Source organism: Macaca mulatta, chromosome 14 (genome assembly GCF_049350105.2).
Source record: "Macaca mulatta isolate MMU2019108-1 chromosome 14, T2T-MMU8v2.0, whole genome shotgun sequence".
NCBI lineage: Eukaryota > Metazoa > Chordata > Mammalia > Primates > Cercopithecidae > Macaca > Macaca mulatta.
The window spans coordinates 12,097,952-12,120,713 of record NC_133419.1 but is presented as its reverse complement, the minus strand read 5'-3'; the positions used below and the strand labels follow the sequence as shown (position 1 = coordinate 12,120,713).

Sequence of the window (22,762 nt, the reverse complement as noted above, 5' to 3'; positions counted from 1 at the left end):
GCAAGCTAGAGGGGCCCCAAGGATGCCATTTTCTCAATACCCACCTACCCTAGGCCTTTCACTCTGGTGGACCCACTGACGGTGGCCTTCAAGGTTGCAAGACCCTGGCAAGCACGCCTCCCACCCTCTGCCATGTGCCTGTGACCCGCCTCCAGGATGGCGACCAGCCCAGGCCTCCCAACCCTGCCAGTCGGAAATCTATGGGTCCTTCACCCATAACAACCAGGGGGCTTGGAGTTGGGGATACTGAAGGCCAGATGGACGCTGGGGCTATGAGGACACCAGGTAAAACTTGACCCAGTCTCACCGGGCACTTGGAGCTTCTCTGTGACTTCCCCAGCCCCACCTTGCCCTTGAATACTTCCCTGGGTCAAGAAGCTGAGAACATTCATATCTTCTCTCTGCTTAACCGCCCCCTCCTGTCCCTGTACTCAGCTGACCCCCTTGCTAACACACCCAGAACTGTGAGTTTCTAATCCCTGTCCCCTGCCAAAGTCATGGTGCCCCAATATTCAAGGCCCTGGGTGATCAAACCCCAACACCTCCATCACAGGCGAAGAGGCTGAGCCCAGAGAGAGGACAGCACTGGTCTGAGGCCACACAGCAGCAGGATCCTGCTCCTAACCCGCAGGCCCCTGGCCACCTCTCCTGCACAGAAAGGGCTGTTCCCAGACCCTACCCCCATCATATCAAATGTCAGACAGCTCCCAGGAGGCCCAGCGGCTGGCTGGAGGGGTGGGGGCAGTGGAGGGCAGTTAGTCTCTGTGGAGGAGATAAGAGCGGGGTAGCTACACAGATAAAAGGGTATCAGCTTTGTGGGTGGTGGAGGCATCTGCAGCACCCCAAGCCTAGGCTGTGTGTGTGTGGGCACGGGGGGTGGTGCTGTGGCACCACAGGCGGATCCTTGGGGTGTCTGGCTGGACACTCTGAAGCCCTCTGTGCCTACTGGGAGGGGAGAGGAAGCGTTTACCCACCTGGGGCTGGGCTTGGGCTGCCATCAGGAGCGGCTGGTCATTGCTTGTGTGACACAGTGCCTTGGGCCCATTGGGACTCCTCAGCTGGCCTGGCTGCACCCTCCCCTGAGGTGTGCCCCTCTGGACAAGAAGCTGCCTCTCAAAGAGTCCCTGTTCCAACATCTGAGAGGGAAATGGGGTGCCGTGGGGGCTGCCTGCCCCAGGCTGAAACGCCACTGCCCTTGGGACTGGTTTTCCTTTTCTGAACCAGACTGGCTTCATGTGGCCAGTGCACATCCAGAACAAGCAGCCACCCACCGTGCTGAGATTTCAGGATCACGTCCCCATCGTCCTCCACCATCACACTTTGCTTTGGATTTTAAGGGCATTCAGGTCTTTCTTCTCCATTGTCCCATTCAAGAGCAAGTATCCAAGAGAAAGAGTGACAGCAGCCAAGAGCTTGGAATAGGCCAAGCTCCCAGTACTCGTGGTGGCTCACTGCCTGAGGACATAGTGCGGTGGGGGGAGGAACCTTGAGAAGCCCACGGCCTGTCCTGTCACAAAGGAGTTTGTTGACCCCCTGCCCGCCACCAGCTACTCCCAACATGCCAGGCAGGGGCTGGCTCTTGGGCATCATCATTTCCAACATCTGCCTGGGCTGGGAGACCCGAAGAAATGTTAATGATCAAAGGAACAAACCAACGCTGCAGTTACAGCTTCCCTCGGGAGCTGTTTTTCCTCTGGGCCCATGCCTCTTGTACAGACAATAAAAAAGGAACACGGTCTCAGAGGCTCAGAGGTTCCACCAAAGCCTCTTTCCTTTTACAAACCTGGCCCCAGTGCACTAAGCCTTTGTTCTGAGTCTAAGAGACCTACAGATGGAGAAGGGGGACTTCAACTCAGGACTGAGGGTGACCTTTTCCCAGGGGATCTAGCATGGGGGCCAGTGGGGCAAGAGCAAAGATTCCCCTGCCAGTGATGGATCCCAGGCAGTCCAGAGAAACCTAGGCGTGGCTGCTGAGGGCGGGGCCTCCCAGGGGTTCGCGAAGCAAGTTACCAGGGGCAGCAGGGAGCACGGCCAGCCCCACACTGGCGCAGATGCTCCGGGCGCCCGTGGGTGGCGCTGCAGGCTCGGCTGTTGTGGGTCCTCGGTGTTAGCATCTCCCTGGAGAGTGCCTCGGAGCCAGCGCACAGCGATCTCTACCAGGGTGTGGACGGAGGGAATGCCATTCGGAGCCTGCCCTGGCTCAGGGCACCCGCGTGGCACCAGGAGCCAACGGGATTTAAACAGGCAGTGACAGGAAGGGGGAGTCCCCGCAGAGGGAACAGCCTGTGCAGAGACCCTGAATGCAAGGCGCGCCCTGGGTATGAGAAGTGTGTGTGTCTGAGGCAGGAAGTACCTTTCAAGGAGCATCCAGTCTTACCCTCGGTTGAAAACTGAGGCTCAGGGAAGGCAAAGAACTTGTCCCAGGTGACAGAGCAAATGGTCACCTTGGGGAATTGGGTTGTGTGCACGAAATTTGTGAATAAACTTCTGAGCCTGCTGCTGTGCCCTTTGGTAAGAGCCTTTCTTCCACCACCCTAGGTACTACTGCTCAGAGGGGTCAAGGAACTCCCCCAAGGTCACACAGCCTGCGTCCTGGCAGACAGGACTTGCCCCGACTCCACCCCAGCCCCAAGTCTGTCTGACTTGAGTGAATCAGGGCGGGGCCGGGTGGCACCCGGAGGAGGGCAGGTATCGCACAACCAAGCTGAAGGGGCTGCCACCCTCTGCTTCCCTGGCCCTACCAGGAGGCCTCTGCTGACACTGTCCTGGGCTGGGGGCCATAGGGAGCTTTGGGCTGTCTGCTCCTGGGCCTGGGAGATAATGTGAGCTGAGGAGGACCTCCCCCAGTCCCCAGTGCTCTCCTGCCCCAGGAGTCAGGGTGAGGGAAACAGGACCCAAACACCCTGTCTGTCTGTCTGTCTGTCTGTCTGTCTGTCTGTCATCCTCTCAGAAAACACACACCAAGGTCTCCTGGGCCAGGCTGTGGGCTGCCACCAGCCTCTAGCAGCAAATGAGGTCAGTATTCCAGGTGCTGTCACGGAGACCCCAGCCACAGGCTGGGCAGGGAAGGGGAGGAGCCCTGCGGGTCAGAGAGAACTTTCTAGAAGGGGAGCCTCTGGGAAGAGCCGCAAGAGCCCATGGGAACGTGTGACGGCCCCTTCCCGCAGAGAGGAAGCAGGTGCAAGACTACAGTGATCAGCCTTAGCACTGAGGAGCTTTCTGGCTGTCTTGGAAGAGAAGTTCATAGGCAGCAACGCTCAGAGCCACCTTGTGTGTGTGTGGAGTGGGGAGCGGGTTGATGGGGCAGCAGGGCTTCCCCTCCAGCTCTGTCCCACAGAGGATGGGCCTGGGAGGGGTTGAAGAAAAATTGGCAGAATTTGCACCTTTTCCACCTCCCAAAGAGAACCCAGTCCAGGCCAATGGAAGCCCAAAGAGTGTGGGGCAACCCCTGCAGCTGGTAGGGCGACCCCGGCTCCCACTCCAGAAAGGCCTCACGGAAATCCTCGCTCAAAACTTTCTTTCTCCAGCTGCCGACATTTCAGATGAAACCCTCAGCTCAGCTTGGAGCTGTCAGGCTGTGTGGGTGCTGGGGACTGAGAGGTCCAGCCAGATCTGCTTCTCAATTCTGGGCGCCACAAGAAGCAACTCAAAGCCCTCCCCAGAACTGTCCAAAACCCACAGGCACAGTCCAGCCCATTGCCAGACGAGGAGCCTAAGACCTGACTCCAGGGACTCAGGGACAGGAATGGCCATGCCTCAGGGGTCCAGCTTATTCACTGCAGTAACTACAGGCAAGCACCTGGTCCCAGGTGGGCTTGAGGGAGATCGACGTTGCCTCCTTGGGCCACTGGGCACAGGCTGCACCACCACCACTGGTGTGATGCCAGGTGTGGTGCTGAGATCAGCAGGTGGCCCGCTGCATGGGGCCCTTTGAGGCCCCCCATCATGGAGGGCTGTGGGAGGCCAGTGCAGGTCCAGAGGCACAACCATCTTCCCCAGTCCATGTCCAGAGGCGTCTGCAGACATGGCCCCCAGCCCTGGGTCCTCATCTGCTGGGCCTGCTCATCCCATCATGCAGAGGGGTCAAGTGACTTGTAAGCCCAGCATGAACAGGAAGTGAATAGGCCCTCGGGCAGGTCTGAGTCCAGGCAGCCATGAGCTCCCAGGCCCAGAGCATCTAGAGCTGAAGGGAGCTCCTTAGCGCTCCCCCTCACCCCGCCGCCAGCCCAACACACACAGTGATGGCCGAGGGCCTGAATGCTGCAGGGGAGTCTGGGCAGACCCCAGCTTCAAAACTCATGCAAATTCACCACTCCACTCCATAATACATCTGAATGCATTTTAATATAAAAATAACAGCTTTCCCCCAATTCTTGCTCTAGGAAAATGTGCTACGCTCACCTTCCCTCTACCCCTGTCCCATCAGGCTCAGAGCCAAGGCCGTAGGGCTGCTGAATACACATGTGAGGGGGCTGAGGGGAAGATCACAGTACCAGGAGGGCAGGCAGGGCACTGCCAGGCTGGCCAGTGGAGGGGTGGGGGTGTCGGTCCCACCAGGGGCTGGCTTGGTTGCTGGTGCCCTGAGCCCTTCTCTGCCCGCCTGGGTGTTGCCTTCACTGATGGAGGTAGGCATCCAGCCAGATGTCACCAGACTTCTTCAGGGATCTGGGAGGTGGGGGTGGCAGTGGCGGTGGGTGTTCGGATCTCAGTTGCAAGATCCTAACACCCCTGTATCCCCCATGATAAGTGTGAGCGGAGATATCCCCACTCCCTGTGGGTTCCCTTCCCTGGGGGCAGGCAGTGATGTGGGCCCGGAGGGTGGGTTGGGAGAACAGCTGAATGCTCATTCTCTGGAATGGAATCTAGACTGGGGTGAGGGGTGTGGGGTAGGGGAGCTGGAGGGCAGCCAAGGCCAAGTCCAGGCATGGGCCTGGGTGGGCCTGTCCCTCCTGCATCGAGTTCTCCATTGCCTCCTCCTGCTGGGCACTGCAACCCAGGGACAGAGAGGATGTGGAACCTGCTCACCCCATCTTGGGCCTGATATTAGGCGGTGGAGCCAGAAATGTCAACAACCTGCTAGGAAGCCCTGTGCCAGGCGCTCTAAAGGGCTGTGCCAAATGGCAGGGGCTCACAGCATCAGGCTGGGAGGGATCATGAAGGAGAAGTGGGCGTCTGAATCCCAGCATAGGAAGGAAGGGCACCCAAGTAAGGGGAACAGCGTGTGCAAAGACCTGGAATCTGGCCTCTGTTCCCCACCTCCAAGGTGACCGCAAGGGCTGAGCCCCATCACCCCTCGCCTGCATGGCTGCAGTGTCCTTTGCTCTACTTTTCCACTTCGACTCCCGCCCATCAGTCATTCCCAGTAGGGGCAGCTTTCCAAGATGCAAGCCGGGCGTGTCCCTTCCCTGAGCGCCTGCATGCCCGCCTCGGTTATCCATGCCATGAGCTTGGCATTCGGGGCCAAGCGCTTTCTGCTTTCTGCCTAAACGTCCCTCGTCGAGGCCTCTCCCCTCCTCCCTGTCCCTGCTCACAGGTCAGCCTGTCAATACCGCCCACCCTACCACATTATTAAAAACGGCAGCCCCTGCCTGGCCGCCCCCTCCCCTCCCCTGTCTCCACCCTGAGGGGCTCTTCATTGTTCTTTTGCCCATCTCCTGTAATGTACTTATTTGTTATTTTAACTGCTTGCCTTTTCCTCTGCTAGAAGGAACATCAGCTCCAAGAGGGCAGGAAGCTCCCTGGAGCCTGTTTTGCTCCGATTGTAGGAAAACAGCCTGTCGAATGGCAAGGGCAATGCCATCTTCAAGCAAATCTGATAACCGATGCTTGACCCAGAATGCCAAGCTCATGGCATAGATAACCTCCTCCTGTAGACGCTTGTCTCCAGTGATCACCAGGTTCATAAGAACCACCTGCATGGGGCTCACCCTAAAAGCTTGCTATACAGAGGGTTCTTTTTGGAGGGCATGTGAGGGGAGGTACCAACTCTTGGCTGCTTGAGATACGGTTTTTTGTTTGTTTTTGACAGAGTCTTGCTCTGTTGCCCAGGCTGGAGGGCAGTGGCGTAATCTCAGTTCATTACAACCTCCGCCTTGTGGTTTCAAATGATTCTCCTCCCTCAGCCTCCCAAGTAGCTGGGATTAAAGGTGCCCGCCACCACACCCAGCTAATTTTTGTATTTTTTTTAGTAGAGACGGGGTTTCACCACGTTGGCCAGGCTGGTCTCAAACTCCTGACCTCAAGTGATCCGCCCACCTCAGCCTCCCCAAGTACTGGAATTACAGGCATGAGCCACCGCGCCCGGCCCTGAGACATGGCTTCTGTTTATAAGTCCCTATTAAGTGTTTCTTTCTGAGAAACTGGATCTGTTAGCTTCTTTCCCTCAGCCTTTGGAGGCAGGTTTGCAGAGACCTGCTCACCGCAGGCGCTGCTGTGTTTGTGAGTCTGCAGCAGGTGTTCCAGAAATTCTCGCTGTGTGCATGAAGGCTGGGGAAGGGAGGAAGGGCATGGGACACGGACAGAAAGGCTCAGGGGCCCCGGGGGCTCAGCAGGAAGCTGACCTGGACAAGGGCAGGCATAGGCCCTGGGGAAGCCACCAGAGCAGAGGGGCCAGGCTGCGGCCTCACCTGACGATGTCCACCAGCGCAGTGAGGAAGGGCTTCACTTCGTAGCTGAGGCCGTGCTTGGCACACAGTGACTTGACCAGTGGGGCCACCCGGCTGTAGTTGTGTCTCGGCATCCTGGGGAAGAGGCTGGGGGTGGGGAGCGTGTGCTGGCACCTGAAGTGGGAGGCTTCCAGAGACAGGCCCCACCCACGGGTCCCCTCCCAGGACCCCTCCCAGGACCCACTCCCCACCTCCCACTGGCCCCCAGCACCCACACTCACTGGTGCTCGATCTGGAAGTTGAGGTGCCCGCTGAACCAGTTGGTGAAAAGTGAGGGCTCCACGTTGCAGGTGGCTGCCAGCTGCCGGAAGCCGGCGGGGCACAGGTGAGAAAGCCGCTGCAGATCCCTGACCCCGCCATCCTCCACCTGGCGGCCCCGTCAGGGCCTCATCCCTCCTTTGCCAGTTGGCTCCTAGCAGGGATCCTCCACCCCACCCAGGACGGGCCTCACCCAGCCCCACCCCTGCTGCCCACCTGAGAGCTGGCCCAGTCCCGGTGCTTCTCATGGCCGATCTCCTTGGGGATGTGGTTCATCTGTGTGATCCACACGAACCAGTGGCTCTCCAGGACCCTGTGGGGAGGCTCGGGCACTGCCCTAGGTCCAGCTCACCACTTAGGCACCCTGAGTGGAGGCTGGAGGGCAGCTGTCTCCAAGTGGCCTCGACTTCCTTATCTATACAATAGGAGTGTGGTCACCGCCCCCTTGCCAGTGTTTAAAGAATCTGAATGGAGCAGTGTCCACTGTGAGGCTGAGCCCAGAGCAGCTCTGACCCCCACGGGGCCACTTACAAGCCAGGCAACGCTCCCTAAACCCACTGACCCTGGGCTCCTGTCACGCTTGTGTTCACGTGATTCCGCCAGCAAGCCAGGGAGGCAGTGCCACTGGCCCCATTCTGCAGACCGGGAAAGGGGAGCTCTGGTTGGGGGGTGCAGTGGGGTCACCTGTTGCCTGTGTGTGAACCCCCTGCCATACCTGACAGCAACAAAGAAGAGCAGCACCCCAGGGACACCGTAGAAGGGGAGGTAGGATAAGAAGAAGCGGGCATAGAAGCTGGCGGCCCAGAGCAAATCCTGCAGAGGAGGGCAGAGGCAATACCGAGAGGTCTCCAGGCGCCCCGAGGTCTGGAGGCCTGGTGGGTGGGAGGGGGACCTCAGCATCCAACCCTTCTGCCTGATTTGCCTCAGAGCCCAGGACAGGCCACCACCCCCTCTGGTTTTCTCAGTTGAGTAAAGGAACAGGGTCCTTTCCCTGCCAGCTCACGAGGCTGACTTTAGTGACAAAGGTGTCACGCAGGGTGTGTTGGGGAAGACCCTGCCAGGGACACAGATGCCTGGCAGAGTCGGCCCAGCAATTCCTCCTGGGAAGACACCCTCACCGAGAGAGACCCACACACCCCCCATTCCTCAACCCCCACACACACGTACGGTGACGGGCACACTCGCTCTCCTGCTGCGCGCACACATGTGAGCCCCACTGTTGCACGCACATGTGCACCCTGTTTGCCTTCATGGGCAGGTACTGTCCCCCGAGGCACCACCTCCTGCCACGGCAGCCGTATGCCCGGGGTCCTGGGCAACCCCACTCACCGCCCACTGCATGCACACCAGCATGTACGCCAGATTTTCCACTTCAAAGTTCACCAGGGTGAGCAGCGGCGGGCCGACTGCAGGAAGAGGCACGAGAGCGCTCAGGAGTGGGGCTGGACTGCCCAGGTGGGTGGGCCGCAGAGTGAGGGGCTCTGTTACTCCAGGAATGTCCCTGGGATGTTGGTGCTGGTCACGTCCAGCTAGAATGACCCCTATCACTCCCAACCCTGTGTCTAAGCCTCCTCAGGCTGCCCTTACCCCACCACCTCCCACCACCCTTCACCGCAGGTCAGGGCCAGCCTTGAGTCCTCGCTCTGTCCACCCCAACAACTGCCCAAAGACTCTAGGGCTCCAGACCACTCTAGTGTGAGGGCAGGAAGAAATTCTTCGTGGGGCTTGGGGAAGCTCCCAGCAGGGCTGTGATGGCCCGTGGCTGCAAGGTGTCCCAGGCACGGGAGACAGCTGGGGCAAAGGCATGGTGCTGGGAGAGTGTGTACAGGCTGCAGAGGCTGGGAGGGTGCCATGACAAGGGAGACTTGACAGGCATGCCCCTGCCCCAGGAAGTGGCGGGGAGTGGTCCAGGATAGCAGGGAGGACAGTGCAGGCCCAGGCACTCCCCCATCCCAGAAGGACAGATGGACACTCACTCAGGAAGAAGTACAGATGCTGCTGGTTGTAGGGTAGGTATCTGCGTTTCTTCTTGCCGTACTGTGGAGACAGGCAGTGGCTGGAGACGGCAGCTCTCCAGGCCACCTCCTCCTCCTGGGCAAGGTCACGGGGCTGGCTGGGGCCAAGGGTCAAAGGCAATTCTAGATTCTAACAACTGGGCTGGTCGTCCCCAGCAGCTACGGCAGGTGGGAAGGAAAGACGTGGGGGCAGGGGTTGGTTCAGCCAGAGTGGAGGCTAGATCAGGGGCTAGGTCAGGGACAGAGTGGGGACCCAGTGCATCAGTTCCCCCTCAGCTGCAGGCCCAGCCAGAGGGTGTCCACATCCCTCCCCACCCACCTCGACGGATGACTCCCCCAGTAGGAAGACGGGCGCCACCGTCACATCTGGGTCTTTGTGGAAGATGTTGGGCTTGGCGTGGTGCTGGAAGTGGCGGAAGTTCCACCAGTGGGCGGAGAAACCCTGTGGAGGAGGAGGGGGCTCTCAGGAGCAGGCTGTGCCCCCCACTCTGTGCCCACACACTTGGGCAGACCCAGCGCCACTCAGCACCTGGCTGCCCACCCACCCCACCCTCACCTTTAGCTGCCCCATCACAAACTTCTGGGCCACATGGTTCCACCGGGACTTCTTGAAGATGGAGGCATGGCCCAGATCATGTTGCAGACACCAGGACTGAGCCTGGGGAGAGAGGCAGGGTCAGAAGCTGTTGGGAAGGACGGAGCCCACCAGGGCCTGGGGCCCCAGCGAATCCTTTCAGCTTGCAGGGTACCCCTGTGCTAATGCTCCATTGCAAGATCCTTGTGGGCCAGTGTTCTCTTTTTACAGGTGAGAACTGAGTCCCAGGGAAGTGGAGGGGGCTTGTAAGTGTCACGAAGCTGCAGGGCAGCAGCCTGTGGCTCAGTGGCCCTGTGCTTGATCAGGATTTGTTAAAGAAGGAACTTCTCGGCTCATCTGGAACGCAGCTTGACCCACAGACACGCGTGATGGGCCTTCAGGCTGTTCACTCATTCATCCGTTTATTCATCCATTCATCCTTTCATAGGTTCATTCGTTCATTTAGCAAATATGTTCACAATGCCCGCGTGCATGGGGGCCCACGTCTGTTGGGCAGTTAGGGTGGCTGCAACACAGAGCCGGGGTCACCTGGGAGATGGCCAGGATGAAGGCGGCCAGGGCACTGGGCACCCAGCCAGGACCCAGGAGGTAGATGAGGAGCCAGGCCAGCACCTCCATGGCCAGGATGTGGCCCAGTAGGAAAGCAAAGAAGGTGGGACTGGCATCAAACAGCTTCATGTCCTCGGCTGCCTGGTGCAGGGCTCGGAAGTCCTCGACCAGCTGTGCCTGCCATAGCAGAAGGGTCGATCAGCCAAGGAAGAAATTCCTCCCCACCCCCATTCTCCTGGAGCCCCAGTCACTCCTCCCAGCACCAGGCCCAAGGGGTGTGGGCAAAGGGGAATGAAGTGTCGAGAGTACCCAGCCCGGGGTGTGAGCTGGAGCACTGGCTGGTGGCAAAGCCGCCTCTCCCCCCCAAGAAGGTATGGGGTGGGTAAGACGCTAGAGCCAGGAGGGAAACCAGCTCATTAAAATCCTCCTTGTAGATGGGGATGCTAGGTGACAAGAGGGAGGCAGCTTGCCTCGGGATCCAAATGAGTGCCTGGCTAAACCAGATCTGAAGCCCTGGACTTCTCAGGGCATCCCTACAGCTTCACTTTCAACTGCCTGCCCCCTGGGAGGGGAGGGGAGGCCCAGCCCTGACCCTGCATCCCCTTGGGCGAATGCCGAGGGAGCTGCTCCTGGCCATGTGACAATATCTCCCAGCCCTCCAGCCATCCCCCTCCCTCAGAGGCTGAGGCTCCTCTAGGGCCCTGCTCACATTCAGGGGTCCATCCTGGCTGGGTTCCTCTGGTGCCAGCTCTCCAATCAACAGGGGCTGTAGGAACTTGCGCACGAAATTGAGATCTTGATGGAAGGCACGGAAGGCATCCTGAAGGAGAGCAGACAGTCAGGCAGACAGACAGACACAGCTGAGTAGCACAGTAGCAGCCAGCAGAGACGGGCGGAAGGACCATGGATGGATGGGCAGAGCAGATGACAGGTGGACAGAAAGTCAGCCGGCTGATGAATAGTCAAAGACATGGGACCAAGTGGGTCCGCCTTGCCCATGGGCCCTCCCTGGTCCTCCCAGGGCCCCAGGTTGTCCTGCTTTTCACCCATTGCCTGCTGTGCTCCATCTGCTTTACCCAGCACAAGGGCCCCTCTCTGAACATGGTCAAACATCTACAGCTCTGGATTTACAGAAAGACCTCCCTGGAAGACTCCGATTTCTTGAACCACGAAGAAAGGTTCTACTTTTTCAAAAAGCTTTCTGTAAGTCATACATGTTTCCACTGCATGTAGAATAAGATCTCGGTCACAAACATTTGATTCACCCCGTTTTTACAAACATAAGCAGTGGGTGAAGGGTACGTGGGAAAACTTGAGGATCACTGGGTCATGGGGTGGGGGGATCAGTCAAGGGCCACACACATTGAGTCCTTGGGGGTTTGCAAGGAAGACACTTGAACAGTTAAACTCATTTGACTTACAAAGCAGGAAGCAGGAGTAGAAAATATAATTTTTTTTTTTTTTTGAGACAGAGTCTTGCTCTGTTGCCCAGGCTGGCGTGCAATGGCACGATCTCAGTTCACTGCATCCTCTACCTCCTGGGTTCAAGTGATTCTCCTGTCTCAGCCTTCCAAGTAGCTGGTCTCAAACTCCTGACCCCAGGTGGCCAAGCTGGTCTTTAATTCCTGACCTCAGGTGATCTGCCCGCCTTTGCCTCCCAAAGTGCTGGAATTATAGGCGTGAGCCGCCGTGCCCAGCCTAATTTTTTTAAGTAAATAAAATGGGCCAGGCATGGTGGTTCACATCTGTAATCCCAGCACTGTAAGAGGCCGAGGCACAAAAATTACTTGAGGCTAGGAGTTCAAGACCAGCCTGGGCCACATAGTGAGACCTTGTCTCTGTTTTTACAAAAAAGAAAAAATAATAAATAAAATGAATAATCTAACATTCTTGCCATTCTGTGTAATAGCTGGAAGGAATACAATGCAGAAGGAAGAAAGAGTAAAGAAAGAGGGTGAGAGGAAAAGACAGACCAGAAGAAAAGATAAGGGCCAGGGAAAGAGACCAGCCAGGAAATGGCCCCAGAAGTTCAGCAAGCTTGAACTTCACACCTGGGCTCCTGTAGCCCTCCGGGTCTGCCAGTGGTCGTGGTATTGTAATCAGCTCACTAATTGCTCACAGGTCTTGGACAGATGTTTTTCCTTGTACCTTCAGAGTCTCTCTCTGAATGGGCTAGCCAGAGCCATACAGCAGCCTCGACTATAGAACCAGCAGCTGGGTGGTGTTGTCCCCACGGGTCTGGAGAAGGGAGGCCTCCCGGTTGCTAAAGGAAACACCTTTGCAGAAAGCTGACTGAGGACAGGGGCCTCCTATTGTCCTCTTGCTAATGAGCCTACCAGCTGGTGTAGGTTAAAACGGAAGTGACAGCGGGGCCCTGAAGTCACTGCCAGGACATTCTCCTACAACCCTGGGGGAAGAAAGCACTTCAGGTCCCTCCAGCACCCACTAAGAGGTAACACCGACATGATCTGCTAGGGGTCCCCTTGCCTGCTTTTAGAGGCCCAGGGCAGCATGCGGACTGGGGGGCTGGTAGGGTGCCCCTTCTAGAATAACCTGGGCTGACTTGGCTCCTTCATCACAGAGGAGGGGCTGTATAAGTGCAGATCTCACCCACTCTGGACATGAATCCTGAAACAGGGGCAGCAAAACTCGTAGAAAAAGGGGCAGAGGGAAGGCTGCGGGGTCCCCAGGAAGCTGTCTGGGCCCCCGGCTACCTGCGGAGCTGGGGCTGGTGTACAGGGAAGCTGGGAGGGAAGAAGACTCTTGGGGTTCTGCTGACCCCACTGGGTGACTTTTTTTTTTTTTTTTGAGACAGGGTCTTGCTGTATCGCCCAGGCTAGAGTGCAGTGGTGCAATCACGGCTCACCGCAGCCTCAACCTCCCGGGCTCAGGTGATCCTCCCACCTCAGCCTCTCCCGTAGTTGTTGGTACAGGTGCATACCACTGGGGCCAGCTAATTTTTAATTATTTTGTAGAGATGAGGTTTGCAATGTTGCCCAGCTGGTCTTAAACTCCTGGGCTCAAGCAATCCACCCCACCTCAGCCTCCCAAAGTGTTGGAATTACAGGAATGAGCCACCACGCCCAGCCCACAAAAACACTGAAAAATTTATTTGAGACAGGGCCTCGCTCTGTCACCAGGCTGGAGTGCAGTGGTGCAATCACAGCTCACTGCAGCATTGAAATCCTGGTCATAAGTGATCCTCCCACCTCAGCCTCCCCAGCAGCTGGGACTACAGGCACATGCCACCGTGTCTCATTAACTTTTGAGTTTTTTTTATAGAGTCAGGATTTCACTATGTTGCACAGGTATGTCTTAAACACCCGACTTCAAGCAATCCCCCCCATCTCAGCTTCCCAAAGTGCTGAGATTACAGGTGTGAGCCACACCTAGCCTCTAATTTTTTAATTTATTTTTTATTTGTTGAGACAGAGTCTTGCTCTGTCGCCCAGACTGGGGGGCAGTGGCGTGATCTCAGCTTACTGTAACCTCTGCCTCCCAGGTTCAAGAGATTCTTGTGCCTTAGCCTACTGAGTAGGTGGGATTACAGGTACAAACCACCACACCAGGCTAATTTTTATATATTTTGTAGAGTCGGGGTTTCACCATATTGCCCAGGCTGGTGTTGAACTCCTGAGCTCAAGCAATCCTCCTGCCTTGGCCTCCTAAAGTGTTGGGACTACAGGCGTAAGCCACCACACCCAGCCAATTTTTAAACAATTGTAGTAAAATATACATGAAATTCACCATTGTAAGCATGCTTAGGTGTACAGCTCAGTGGTATTAAGTGCATGCACAGCGTTACCCAACCATCACCATCATCCAGCTCCAGAACCTTTTCACCTTCCGCAACTGAAACTCGGTCCCCATTAAATACCAATTCTCCATTCTCTCCTCCCCCTGCCCCTGGCAACCACCATGCTAACTTCTGTCCATACAGATCTGCCTCCTCCAGGAACCTCATCTGGGAGAAATCACATTTGTCCCTTTGCCTCTGGCTTGTTTCACTCAGCACAGTGTCCTTACAGTCCATCCATGTTGCAGCACATGCCAGGATGTCCTATCTTTTGCAGGCTGAGCCGGCGTGATGCCGGGTCTCTCTCTCTCCTTTGCGACTCCCCAGACGCACACACACATGCAGACACACCCACCAGCCCACCCCAGCAGACATCACTCAGAAACATACCCACAATCACGGCCCACATGAACACTCAGCCAAACACAGCCTTGCATACAAGGTACGCAAAGATGCAGCCGGCAAGCACAGACGCACCCGGTACAACATGCTAGCTGTGGCTGCGGCCCCAGAATCTCCTCCCTCCCAGCCCTTCCCTCTCTCATCCCGTGTCAGTTCTGGGGACACCTTCTTGAGCTGAGGATCTTGGGTCCAGACTGGTCTTCTCGCCTCCTTTCCCGTTGGTCCTGATTCACCCAGGCCAGCCCTGTCGAGGCACTGACAGGGAGGACAGAGCCAAGCCCACCCAAGGGTCTTCAAGCCAGATCTATCCCTTGCAATGATAAGGGGAGGTATGAGCCCCCTCAAGGCTGTGTCAGAGAACCCCAAAGCCATTGACAGGGCTCCAGTTGGGGGAGGGACAGGTGGGGCTGTGACAGTTCCCTGAGAAGCAGGCTGGGCTCTCAGGGCTGGGTGGGCACCCCAGGGCTGTGCTTCTCATGCTGTCAGGGAGTGCGAGTAGGGCAGGGGCCTGGACTCAGGCTGAAACCTGACAGACCAGCAAACAGCCTTTTCTGGAACTGGCTGAGGTCATGTGACCTGGTCCTCTCTGGGCCTCTCCTTAAGGATGGGTGGGGGGGCCATGCAGAAACTAAGACTTAGAGAGGTTAAGCTACTTCTTCAAGGTCACACAGTTCCATTTGACTGAGGTTAGATCAGAGCCCAGGTCTCTTCTCACTCATAAGTGGGAGCTGAATAATGAGAACACATGGACACAGGGAGGGGAACATCACACACCGGGGCCTGTTGGGGGGTTGAGGGACAAGGGAAGGGAGAACATTAGGACAAATGCCTAATGCATGTGGAGCTTAAAACCTAGATGACGGGTTGACAGGTGCAGCCAACCACCATGGCACATGAATACCTATGTAACAGACCTGCACATTCTGCACATGTATTCCAGAACTTAAAGTGAAAAAAATGAAAAACTGTGCTTGTGGCCACTCCTGGACCAGAGGGGGAGGCAGCAGTTTTCCTAGGTGGGGTGCGGGGGTCCTTGCCATGAGGCCAGTCACTATCTCAAGAAGCCAAGGGCCAGCTGCTGGGAGCGTGGGCTGCGGGCGCAGGAGGGTGGTTGGTTCTTGGGCCTCATCAATGGAGCCTCAGGGAATTGTGGGAGGTCCCACCCTCACCCACCCTAAGTGCACCCAGGAACATCCACCCAGGGGTATGTGCACCAAGCCCTGTCCCCCCAACCCCCACACACACCCAAGTGAGGGGAAAGCGGAACTCGAGGTCTTTCACTGGGTACCGAAGCAGAGCTGGGTGAAAGCGCTGGAATCAACACGGCACCCCTAAACACAAACTCCCGCAGGCAGCGACCGGCTCTGTTCACAGCAGCATCCTCTGAGGCCGGCACAGAGCAGCTGCTCAACAGCAGGTACGAACAAGTAAACAAGAGCCAACCCTCCACAGCCCCCAAAGCAGGGGCACGAACCATTTTGCTGGTGAGGAAATGAAGGCTCAGCGGGAAGGGACACCTGCCCAGGTCACAGTTAGTAGTGGCAGAGCTGGGATTCGAACCCAGGCCTATCTTCTGTGACGTTCATGCTCCTTCAGGACGCAGAGACAGCTCGGCCTGGCCTTAGTCCCTGGAAGCCTAGAGTGGCTCAGTTGGTCCCAAGAGCTCATGCCCTGCCCCAGCCCCACCATGAAGCCCACACAGCAGCTGGTAAGGGGAGGGATCCCAGAGCCGGCCTGCCCAGGATGGAACCTGAGCTGCTACCCAGGAGCTAGGGAGCCCCAGACAAGACCACACCCCTCTCTCATCAGTATTTCTCATCAGTAAACTGAGAACCACAAATCCCCATCTCACAAGGCTGCTGGGAGGATGGAGTCGGTGGCACTAAAGCACTTAGAAGGGGCCTGGTGGTTGGCAAGAGCTCCATAGCCCAGCTCTTTCCTAGCCCTGCAGCCCTGATGCGCCTCCTCCTGAGAGTCCACTTAGAGGTAAGTGCCTGCAGGAGGGGCCTGTAGGTGTCGGGGAAGAGAGTGGAGAAGCTGCTTCTCTGCCTGCCTGTTAAGTCCTGGCCAAGCCTGAGGCTGGGATAGAGCAGGGGCTGGGAGCCTCCTTCCACCCCAGAGACACAGCAGGGAGGGATTTTTGGTCACTCCCTAGAAGAATCCAGAATGTTCCAGATCAGTCAGGAAGGGGGTGAAGCAGGGAGTGTGGCAGGGCTGCTGAGGGCTCAGGTGGTCGGGGTCTGTCCTTCCTGCCTTCTCATGCCTTTGTAGGAGGTTGGGGTGACAGGGCTATGCCTCAAAGGATACCCCCAGGACATTCCTGCCTCTCTCCTCTCCCAGGTGGGTGGGTAGAGCAGGAGCATGCCCAGCACACCATGCTCCATAAGCACTATCAATATCCCATTTTACAGATGAGGAAACTGAGGCCCAAAGACGTCCAAAAGAAACACAGCTCTAAACATGGGACATCCAAATTTGGCCTGTGTAGCGGAGCCCAACTCGAAAGCAGACGTCCCCAGGAAGCCATCCCTGTCCCCCAGCACCCCTCAATGTCCTGGCGAGGGGTGGGCATATATGTGAAGTCTTTTGCAGCCAGGATGTTTGGCCTCACAGGTGTCCCTGACCCCACAGTAGCCCCAAAGCAGCTACACCCTCTGGCTCCTGGTCCTCTCTCCACCACTGACCTCTGGCTCCACTACTGGAGCCTGGCTGTTTCATCAGAAACCCGCAGGAAGAGACCGAGAGGGACGCCCAGGGGCAGTATCCTGCTGACGCCAACTCTTCCACAAGGAAGGGGCAGGGCACTGCAACTCCTCTGGGGAAGGGGCCTGGGTGGGCGGTGGCCTTGCAGAAAATGCCTGCGAGAGGCCCAGAGCAGTCCCACTTCATGGGAGTGGCCATTAGGGGACTTTCAAGGCAGTCAGTGTGGTAGGAGGGAGTGGAGTGGCTCTGGAGCCACCCCCCTCAACTCCCGTGTCCTCAAATCTGCCCGGTCCTAGTCCTGTCCCTCCCCAGCTCCCACCCAGACACAAACCCTACCCTCATGGCCCAAGTATGAAGGCCCTACCCTTCAAGGGTCCCAAGAAGGTTCCATTACACCACCCAGTTTCAAACTCTCATCTACAAAATGGGTTAACAATAGGACATACCTCATAAAGTTGTTAGGCAAATTCAATCAGTTACCACATCTAAACCCCTCAGAACAGTGCCTAGTCAGTAACTGTTGGCTGCAATTGCTATGATGCAGCCTCCGGCGCAGCACTGGCCACTACCTCCTCCAGCTCAGGCCAGGCTCAGAGGACCGCCTAGAAGGAGGGCCCGAAGGCAGAGGGCTCAGGGGTCTGCTGGAACTTGGATTTTCCCAGTTAGGGCTTCAGCCGAAAGGGCACCAGGGGCTGCTGGGAAACCCATCTGCCCTGAGGAGCTGTGGGCAATGCGTTCACCACACCCATGAATACAGCTTTGTTGCCCATGGTAACCAGGCACCCAGGTGCCCAGCACCACCCTCACAGTGTGCCCAGGACACAAGCATTCTCATCCTCATCACACTAATGGGGAAACTGAGAAACAGAAGTGAAAGGATGTGTCCAAGATCATAGAGCGAGGCCAGGCTGGCTCCCTCTCTAAAGACAACATGCAGCTAAATCTAATGTCTAATGGCTCGCACTGGACCAGTGTGCCTGTGTCCACAGCCTCTCCTGCTCTCTGCCCTGGCCACACTCTACCTCTTCTAAGTGGTCTCCCCTGGGGGAGGGCAGGTCTCCATCCTCCCTTCTCTTGCCCTTCTGGAAGGCTCTGCCTTCGCTCTCTCCATTAAGGATCCTTTTAAATGTCCATCAGACTCCCCAGGCTTCCCTGCTCTGCTCTCTGAGGCTCCCCATCCTCTTTAGAATAAAGCCAAAGTCCTTCCGAGGACACAAACATCCAGCATGAGCCAGCCCGGCTGCCTCTAGACCTCACTGCCAGGCTCTCTCTCCACTGCTCTCTGCTGCAGCCACACTGTATTCCTGGAACACAGGACACACGGTCCCACCTCTGAGCCTTTGCTCTAGCTGATCCCTCTGCTGTGAACTCATTCCCTGTAGAAGTTTTGCTCACAGCTTCAGAGGTGAGAACTGTACGTGACACAGATAAGATGCTCACTGATGGATTTAATGAGTCAATCATTGAAGAACGAATGAGTGCTGGAAATAAACAGGCTAGGTGGCAGCATAGCATGCACTTAAGAACATGGCTGTGGATTCAAATCCCGGACCAATCACTGAATTTCAAGCCACTCTGCCTCTCTGAGCCTTTGTTTTCTCATCTGTCAAGTGGCAATAACAACAAATGGCACCTGCCTCATAGGGGCACTTTGAGGATTAAAAGAGACAGTTTCAATAAATCAAGTACTGAATTCAAAACCTGGCACACAGTAGGCGCTCAGCACATGGCCCTTGTATACTTATGGCCAGCAGCGGCTGGGCCTCATCTCCCTGGCTGGCTCCACTAGTATCAGGCTGCCTATGACTCTCAGACAAACCTGGCCAAGGGCCCAGAGTACTCTCCCCAGGGCACCCGGCCTTGTGTCCCAAGATGGTCACAGGCTGACTTCATGGCATAGAAACTCTGGGAATTTCCTGGCAGGAAGGCTTCATTGCCTGGACATGAGAACAGCTGATGGGCAGCCGGGGCTGGTGAGAGGTGACGGCCGGAACACAGCCCTGGCAACTGGCTGCCCCACCTCCACCTGAGGCCACCGCCCAGGATGGGATGCCTGGGGCCTGGGCTCAACTACACAGGGCACTGGGCTGGCCCAACCCCTGGTCTGCCCTGAGGATTCGTCATGGACAAAGGCTGATTGCTCCGCCCCAGCAACCTCAGTCCCTTTGTCCTGATTGGACCAAGTGTTTCTGGCAACTCTAGTCCAGGCTGTGGGGCCTTGAGGGAGCTAAGAGACAGCCTAAAGTGTTCCCTTCCTACTACAGATAGGACCGAAACCAGCTAAGGACACCCAGGAAAGGGGTAGCCGTGCAGGGCTGTCCCACCGTACACTGCAGTTTGCAGGGCACAGTCATACTTAGGGGCCAGCAGCATTTACCGAATACAAACTACTACATGGCAGCCCTGGGCCATGGACTTGAGAAGACATGATCCTGCCCTCAGCCAGCTCACTGTCTGCCCCAGCTCGCCCCACTTTACAGATGAGTAAACTGAGGCAAAGAGGCGTGACATGCCTGCTTTGCTTCAGGGTCACTCAGCGCCTCCAACAGCAGAGCTGGGACCCAGCCCCAAGGAGCAGAGAGATATTTTTTGTTTATTTGTTTGTTCGTTTGAGACAGAGTTTCGCTCTTGTTGCCCAAGTGCAATGGCGCGACCTCGGCGCACCGGAACCTCCGTCTCCTGGGTTCAAGGGATTCTCCTGCCTCAGCCTCCCAAAGTGCTTGGATGACAGGCATGCGCCACCATGCCTGGCTAATTTTGTATTTTTTTAGTAGAGACAGGGTTTCTCCATGTTGGTCAGGCTGGTCTCAAACTCCCGACCTCAGGTGATCTGCCCACTTCAGCCTCCCAAAGTGCTGGGATTACAGGCGTGAGCCACCGCTCCCGGCCTGAGACGTTTTTAAAACAGATATTCTTGGCTGCGAATCAATGAGAAAACTGTGTGATGGAAGTCTCAGCATCCCAAGCTAAATGTTAAGTCAGTAATTCCACTTGGGAGGAACCCCAGCATGGGCCTGGCATCAGGCAGGAAAGTGATGAAATAAAAGCTTTCTATATCCCGGCTGGGTGTGGTGGCTCACGCCTATAATCCCAGCACTTTGGGAGGCGGAGGTGGGTGGATCACGAGGTCAGGAGTTCAAGACCAGCTTGGCCAACATGGTGAAACCCCATCTCTACTAAAAATACAATACGCCAGACATGGTGGCACGTGCCCGTAATCCCAGCTACTCAGAGCCTGAGGCAGGAGAATCACTTGAACCTGGGAGGTGGAGGTTGCAGTGAGCCAAGATGGCGCCATTGCACTCCAGTCTGGGTGACAGAGCAAGACTCCTCTCTCTCCAGCGGTTGGTGGGGGGTGCGGGGAGTAAAGTTTTCTGTATCTATACTGTCCTCCAGGTTACAAAAGACCAGAGCAGGCCGGAAGTGGTTGCTCATGCCTTTAATCCCAGAACTTTGGGAGGCTGAGGCAGGAGGAATGCTTGAACCCAGGACTTTGAGTCCAACCTGAGCAACATAGTGAGACCCTGTCTCTATTTTTAAACAAATAATAAATGATAAATAAAACATATTTTTTTAAAACAGACCAGAGCAGGCATCCACAAGACTCCTTGAAGGGAGGCCAGGGCTCAGCCAGGCCAATGGGGAGAAGCCGTGCCCCTCATCTCGCCATGCCCTGGAAGAAAGGCAGGCACACCCCCCCACACTCACCCAGACATGCAAACACCTGCACACTCAAACACTGCCCCTGGGCTGCTTCATCCCACGGCTGTGCTGTCCCCTCGGGCCAGCGTCTGGCCCCTGAGCACCCAGGGATAAGGCTTTCTCATTTTTTTTTTTAAGAATTTCAGGAGGATTCTTATTCTCACTCCTCAGCCTCATGGAGTGGAGGGGAAAAGAGGGGCTTTCTTCCTCAAAGAGTCCAGTGAAGATTGTACAATGTGCTGGAGATGGCAATCAGCAGAGAGCAGGTGGCCCTGGCAAGACGGACACCGATAGTCCTGGGACCGGACAGAATCTCCTCTGCTGCCCAAAGCGCCAGCATTCAGAATTCATGTCTCGGGTCTTGAAGACCTTCCTGGTACTCAGTGTGGCCAACCTAGAAATTTGGATGGTCAGGACAGGGCATCGTGGCCCCAACCCCTATTATCCAGGTGGGGAACTGAGGAAAAGGGGCTGGTCCGGCTGCTCCACCACCGGACTCCAGCCAGACAGTACCCTGGGACCAGGCTACATCCCTCCCTGTCTAGACAGGGGCTGGGGTTGGGAAGTTGGGGTCCCCAGGGGCCAGCCTGTTCCTGGGGTGACTGTGCTTCCCGGAGAGGCCCACCCAGCCTGGCTGGCAAAGCCCTCCCACGTGCAGCTGCTAGCCCGAAGAGGTGAGTCACTGTCCCTGAGCCCTTTACAGAAGCTCTTGGGAAAGCCACAGACCTCAGGCCGGCCCAGCCCCCAGCCTCTAATGGCAGCTCCTTACCGGCCCCTGGGGACCCTGCCCTGCCCCACCCCTAGCACTCAGCAAGCACCCAGCATGGGGACGCAGAACTGAAACAGGGACCTGCGAGCAACAGGGCAGCCCGTCACCGAGGACAGGCTCTGCAGCATGACACACCCACCTCTGAGGCCCCCTCCTCCCCCGCAGACCTGCTCCATGGACAGCTGCGGGTCCTCCACACAGGGAACTGGCCTCCCTACCCCACATCTGACCCTGGCTAGTCCACCCCAACTCTGGGTCCCGGCGTGGAGGTCAAAGGTCAGCGAGGGGAGGGAGGATGCTAAGGCCCCACAGGTGGAGCGGGACATCACGCCCACGACCGAGCTCCAGGCTCCACCCGCCGGTGGGTGGCTTCCTTACGGCTTCCTTACCGTGGCGTCCTCAGCGCCGTGGTGGCCGATGAGGCGGCTGCCCCCTGGGTGCCGCTGTGCCCAGCGGCTGATGTCGTAGACGCGGCGCTCGATGACCAGCCACTTGTCGCCGGGCTGGTCGTGCGCGCGGATCTGCTCCCAGCAGAAGGTGGGCAGCGGTGCCCCCGGCTGCGCGGATCCCTCCCGCGGACCGGGCTCCCCGACGCCGCCCATGCTGCACGCACGAGTCCTGGGGATCCCAGGCGGTGGCCGAGGTCCGAGCGAGACCCCGAGGGAAGCGAGGAGCGCTCCCGGGGGCCGCCTCCGCCGCCGCCCGCTGCTCCGGCCCCGCCCTGCCGCCGCGGCCGCCGTACGAGCGAGCGTGCGCCTCCCGGCTCGCGGCGCAGGGAACTCCCCGCCTTATAACCGCGCGGACGGCGCCCGCCTCGCCTCGCCTCGCCTCGCCTGCCCCCCGCCCCCGGCCGGGCCCCGGCCCCCGAGGCTGGCTGACCCCCCGCGCCCGCTCCAATCCAGGCGCGGGGCCTCGGCCTCCATTGGCCGCCCGGGAGGGCGGCGTCGAGGCGGCCCGCCCCGCCCGGGAGGACGGTGGCCGCCACCCAGCCCTGCCCCGGGGCACCGTCCCGCCCCCTCTCCCCGGGCTGCGGGCTCCCGAGCTCTCTACTCCGCCCGGAGCGCGGGGCCTGGGGACATAACACGCACCTGTTGGGCGTCCCGCAGCGCCTCCCCGCGCCCTCGGGAACCCGAGGCGGAGTCCGGGTCTGTGAGCTGCGGGGCCTGGGGGGCTTCCAGCAGCGCGTCCTGCAATGTCAAATCCAGTGCGCCCGGAGGGGGGATGCTGTCTCGGGGTGCCTGTGAACAGCCTTCAAACCATGGGCCCCAAAGTCTGCGGGACCCCCACCGCCGCTGCAGCTATCGCGGA

At 57.7% G+C, this 22,762-nt stretch overlaps 2 protein-coding genes across 5 annotated transcripts in view; one reads left to right on the top strand and one right to left on the bottom strand.

Annotated features, from left to right (window-relative positions):
- FADS2 (fatty acid desaturase 2) overlaps positions 1–2,503 on the top strand; it is a 109,245-nt gene extending 106,742 nt beyond the window's left edge. For 2 of the 3 annotated variants that reach the window (XR_013403324.1, XM_028832863.2), the window contains exon 12: positions 54–2,503. Coding sequence is in view for 1 of the 3 variants with exons in the window: in XM_028832863.2 (XP_028688696.1) it covers positions 54–144 (91 nt within the window). In the remaining 2 variants the exon portion in view is untranslated. The remainder of the gene's footprint in view (positions 1–53) is intronic. The other variant, XR_013403326.1, reaches the window with a different exon arrangement.
- A 1,822-nt stretch (positions 2,504–4,325) lies between these two features.
- Positions 4,326–22,233, bottom strand: FADS3 (fatty acid desaturase 3). Of its 2 annotated transcripts, none has more exons than XM_002799527.4 (12): positions 21,844–22,233; positions 10,792–10,902; positions 10,062–10,259; positions 9,495–9,596; positions 9,258–9,380; positions 8,900–8,960; positions 8,253–8,329; positions 7,639–7,736; positions 7,140–7,236; positions 6,887–6,966; positions 6,627–6,752; positions 4,326–4,665 (listed from the first exon to the last, which is right to left on the bottom strand). In XM_002799527.4, exons 1-12 carry the CDS (start codon positions 22,054–22,056, stop codon positions 4,614–4,616), a joined length of 1,338 nt encoding a protein of 445 aa, XP_002799573.2. In that variant the 5' UTR covers positions 22,057–22,233; the 3' UTR covers positions 4,326–4,613. The 2 variants fall into 2 exon arrangements, with proteins under 2 accessions (XP_002799573.2, XP_014969475.1); XM_015113989.3 differs by having other exon boundaries at positions 10,146–10,259.
- Positions 22,234–22,762: the final 529 nt, after the last annotated feature.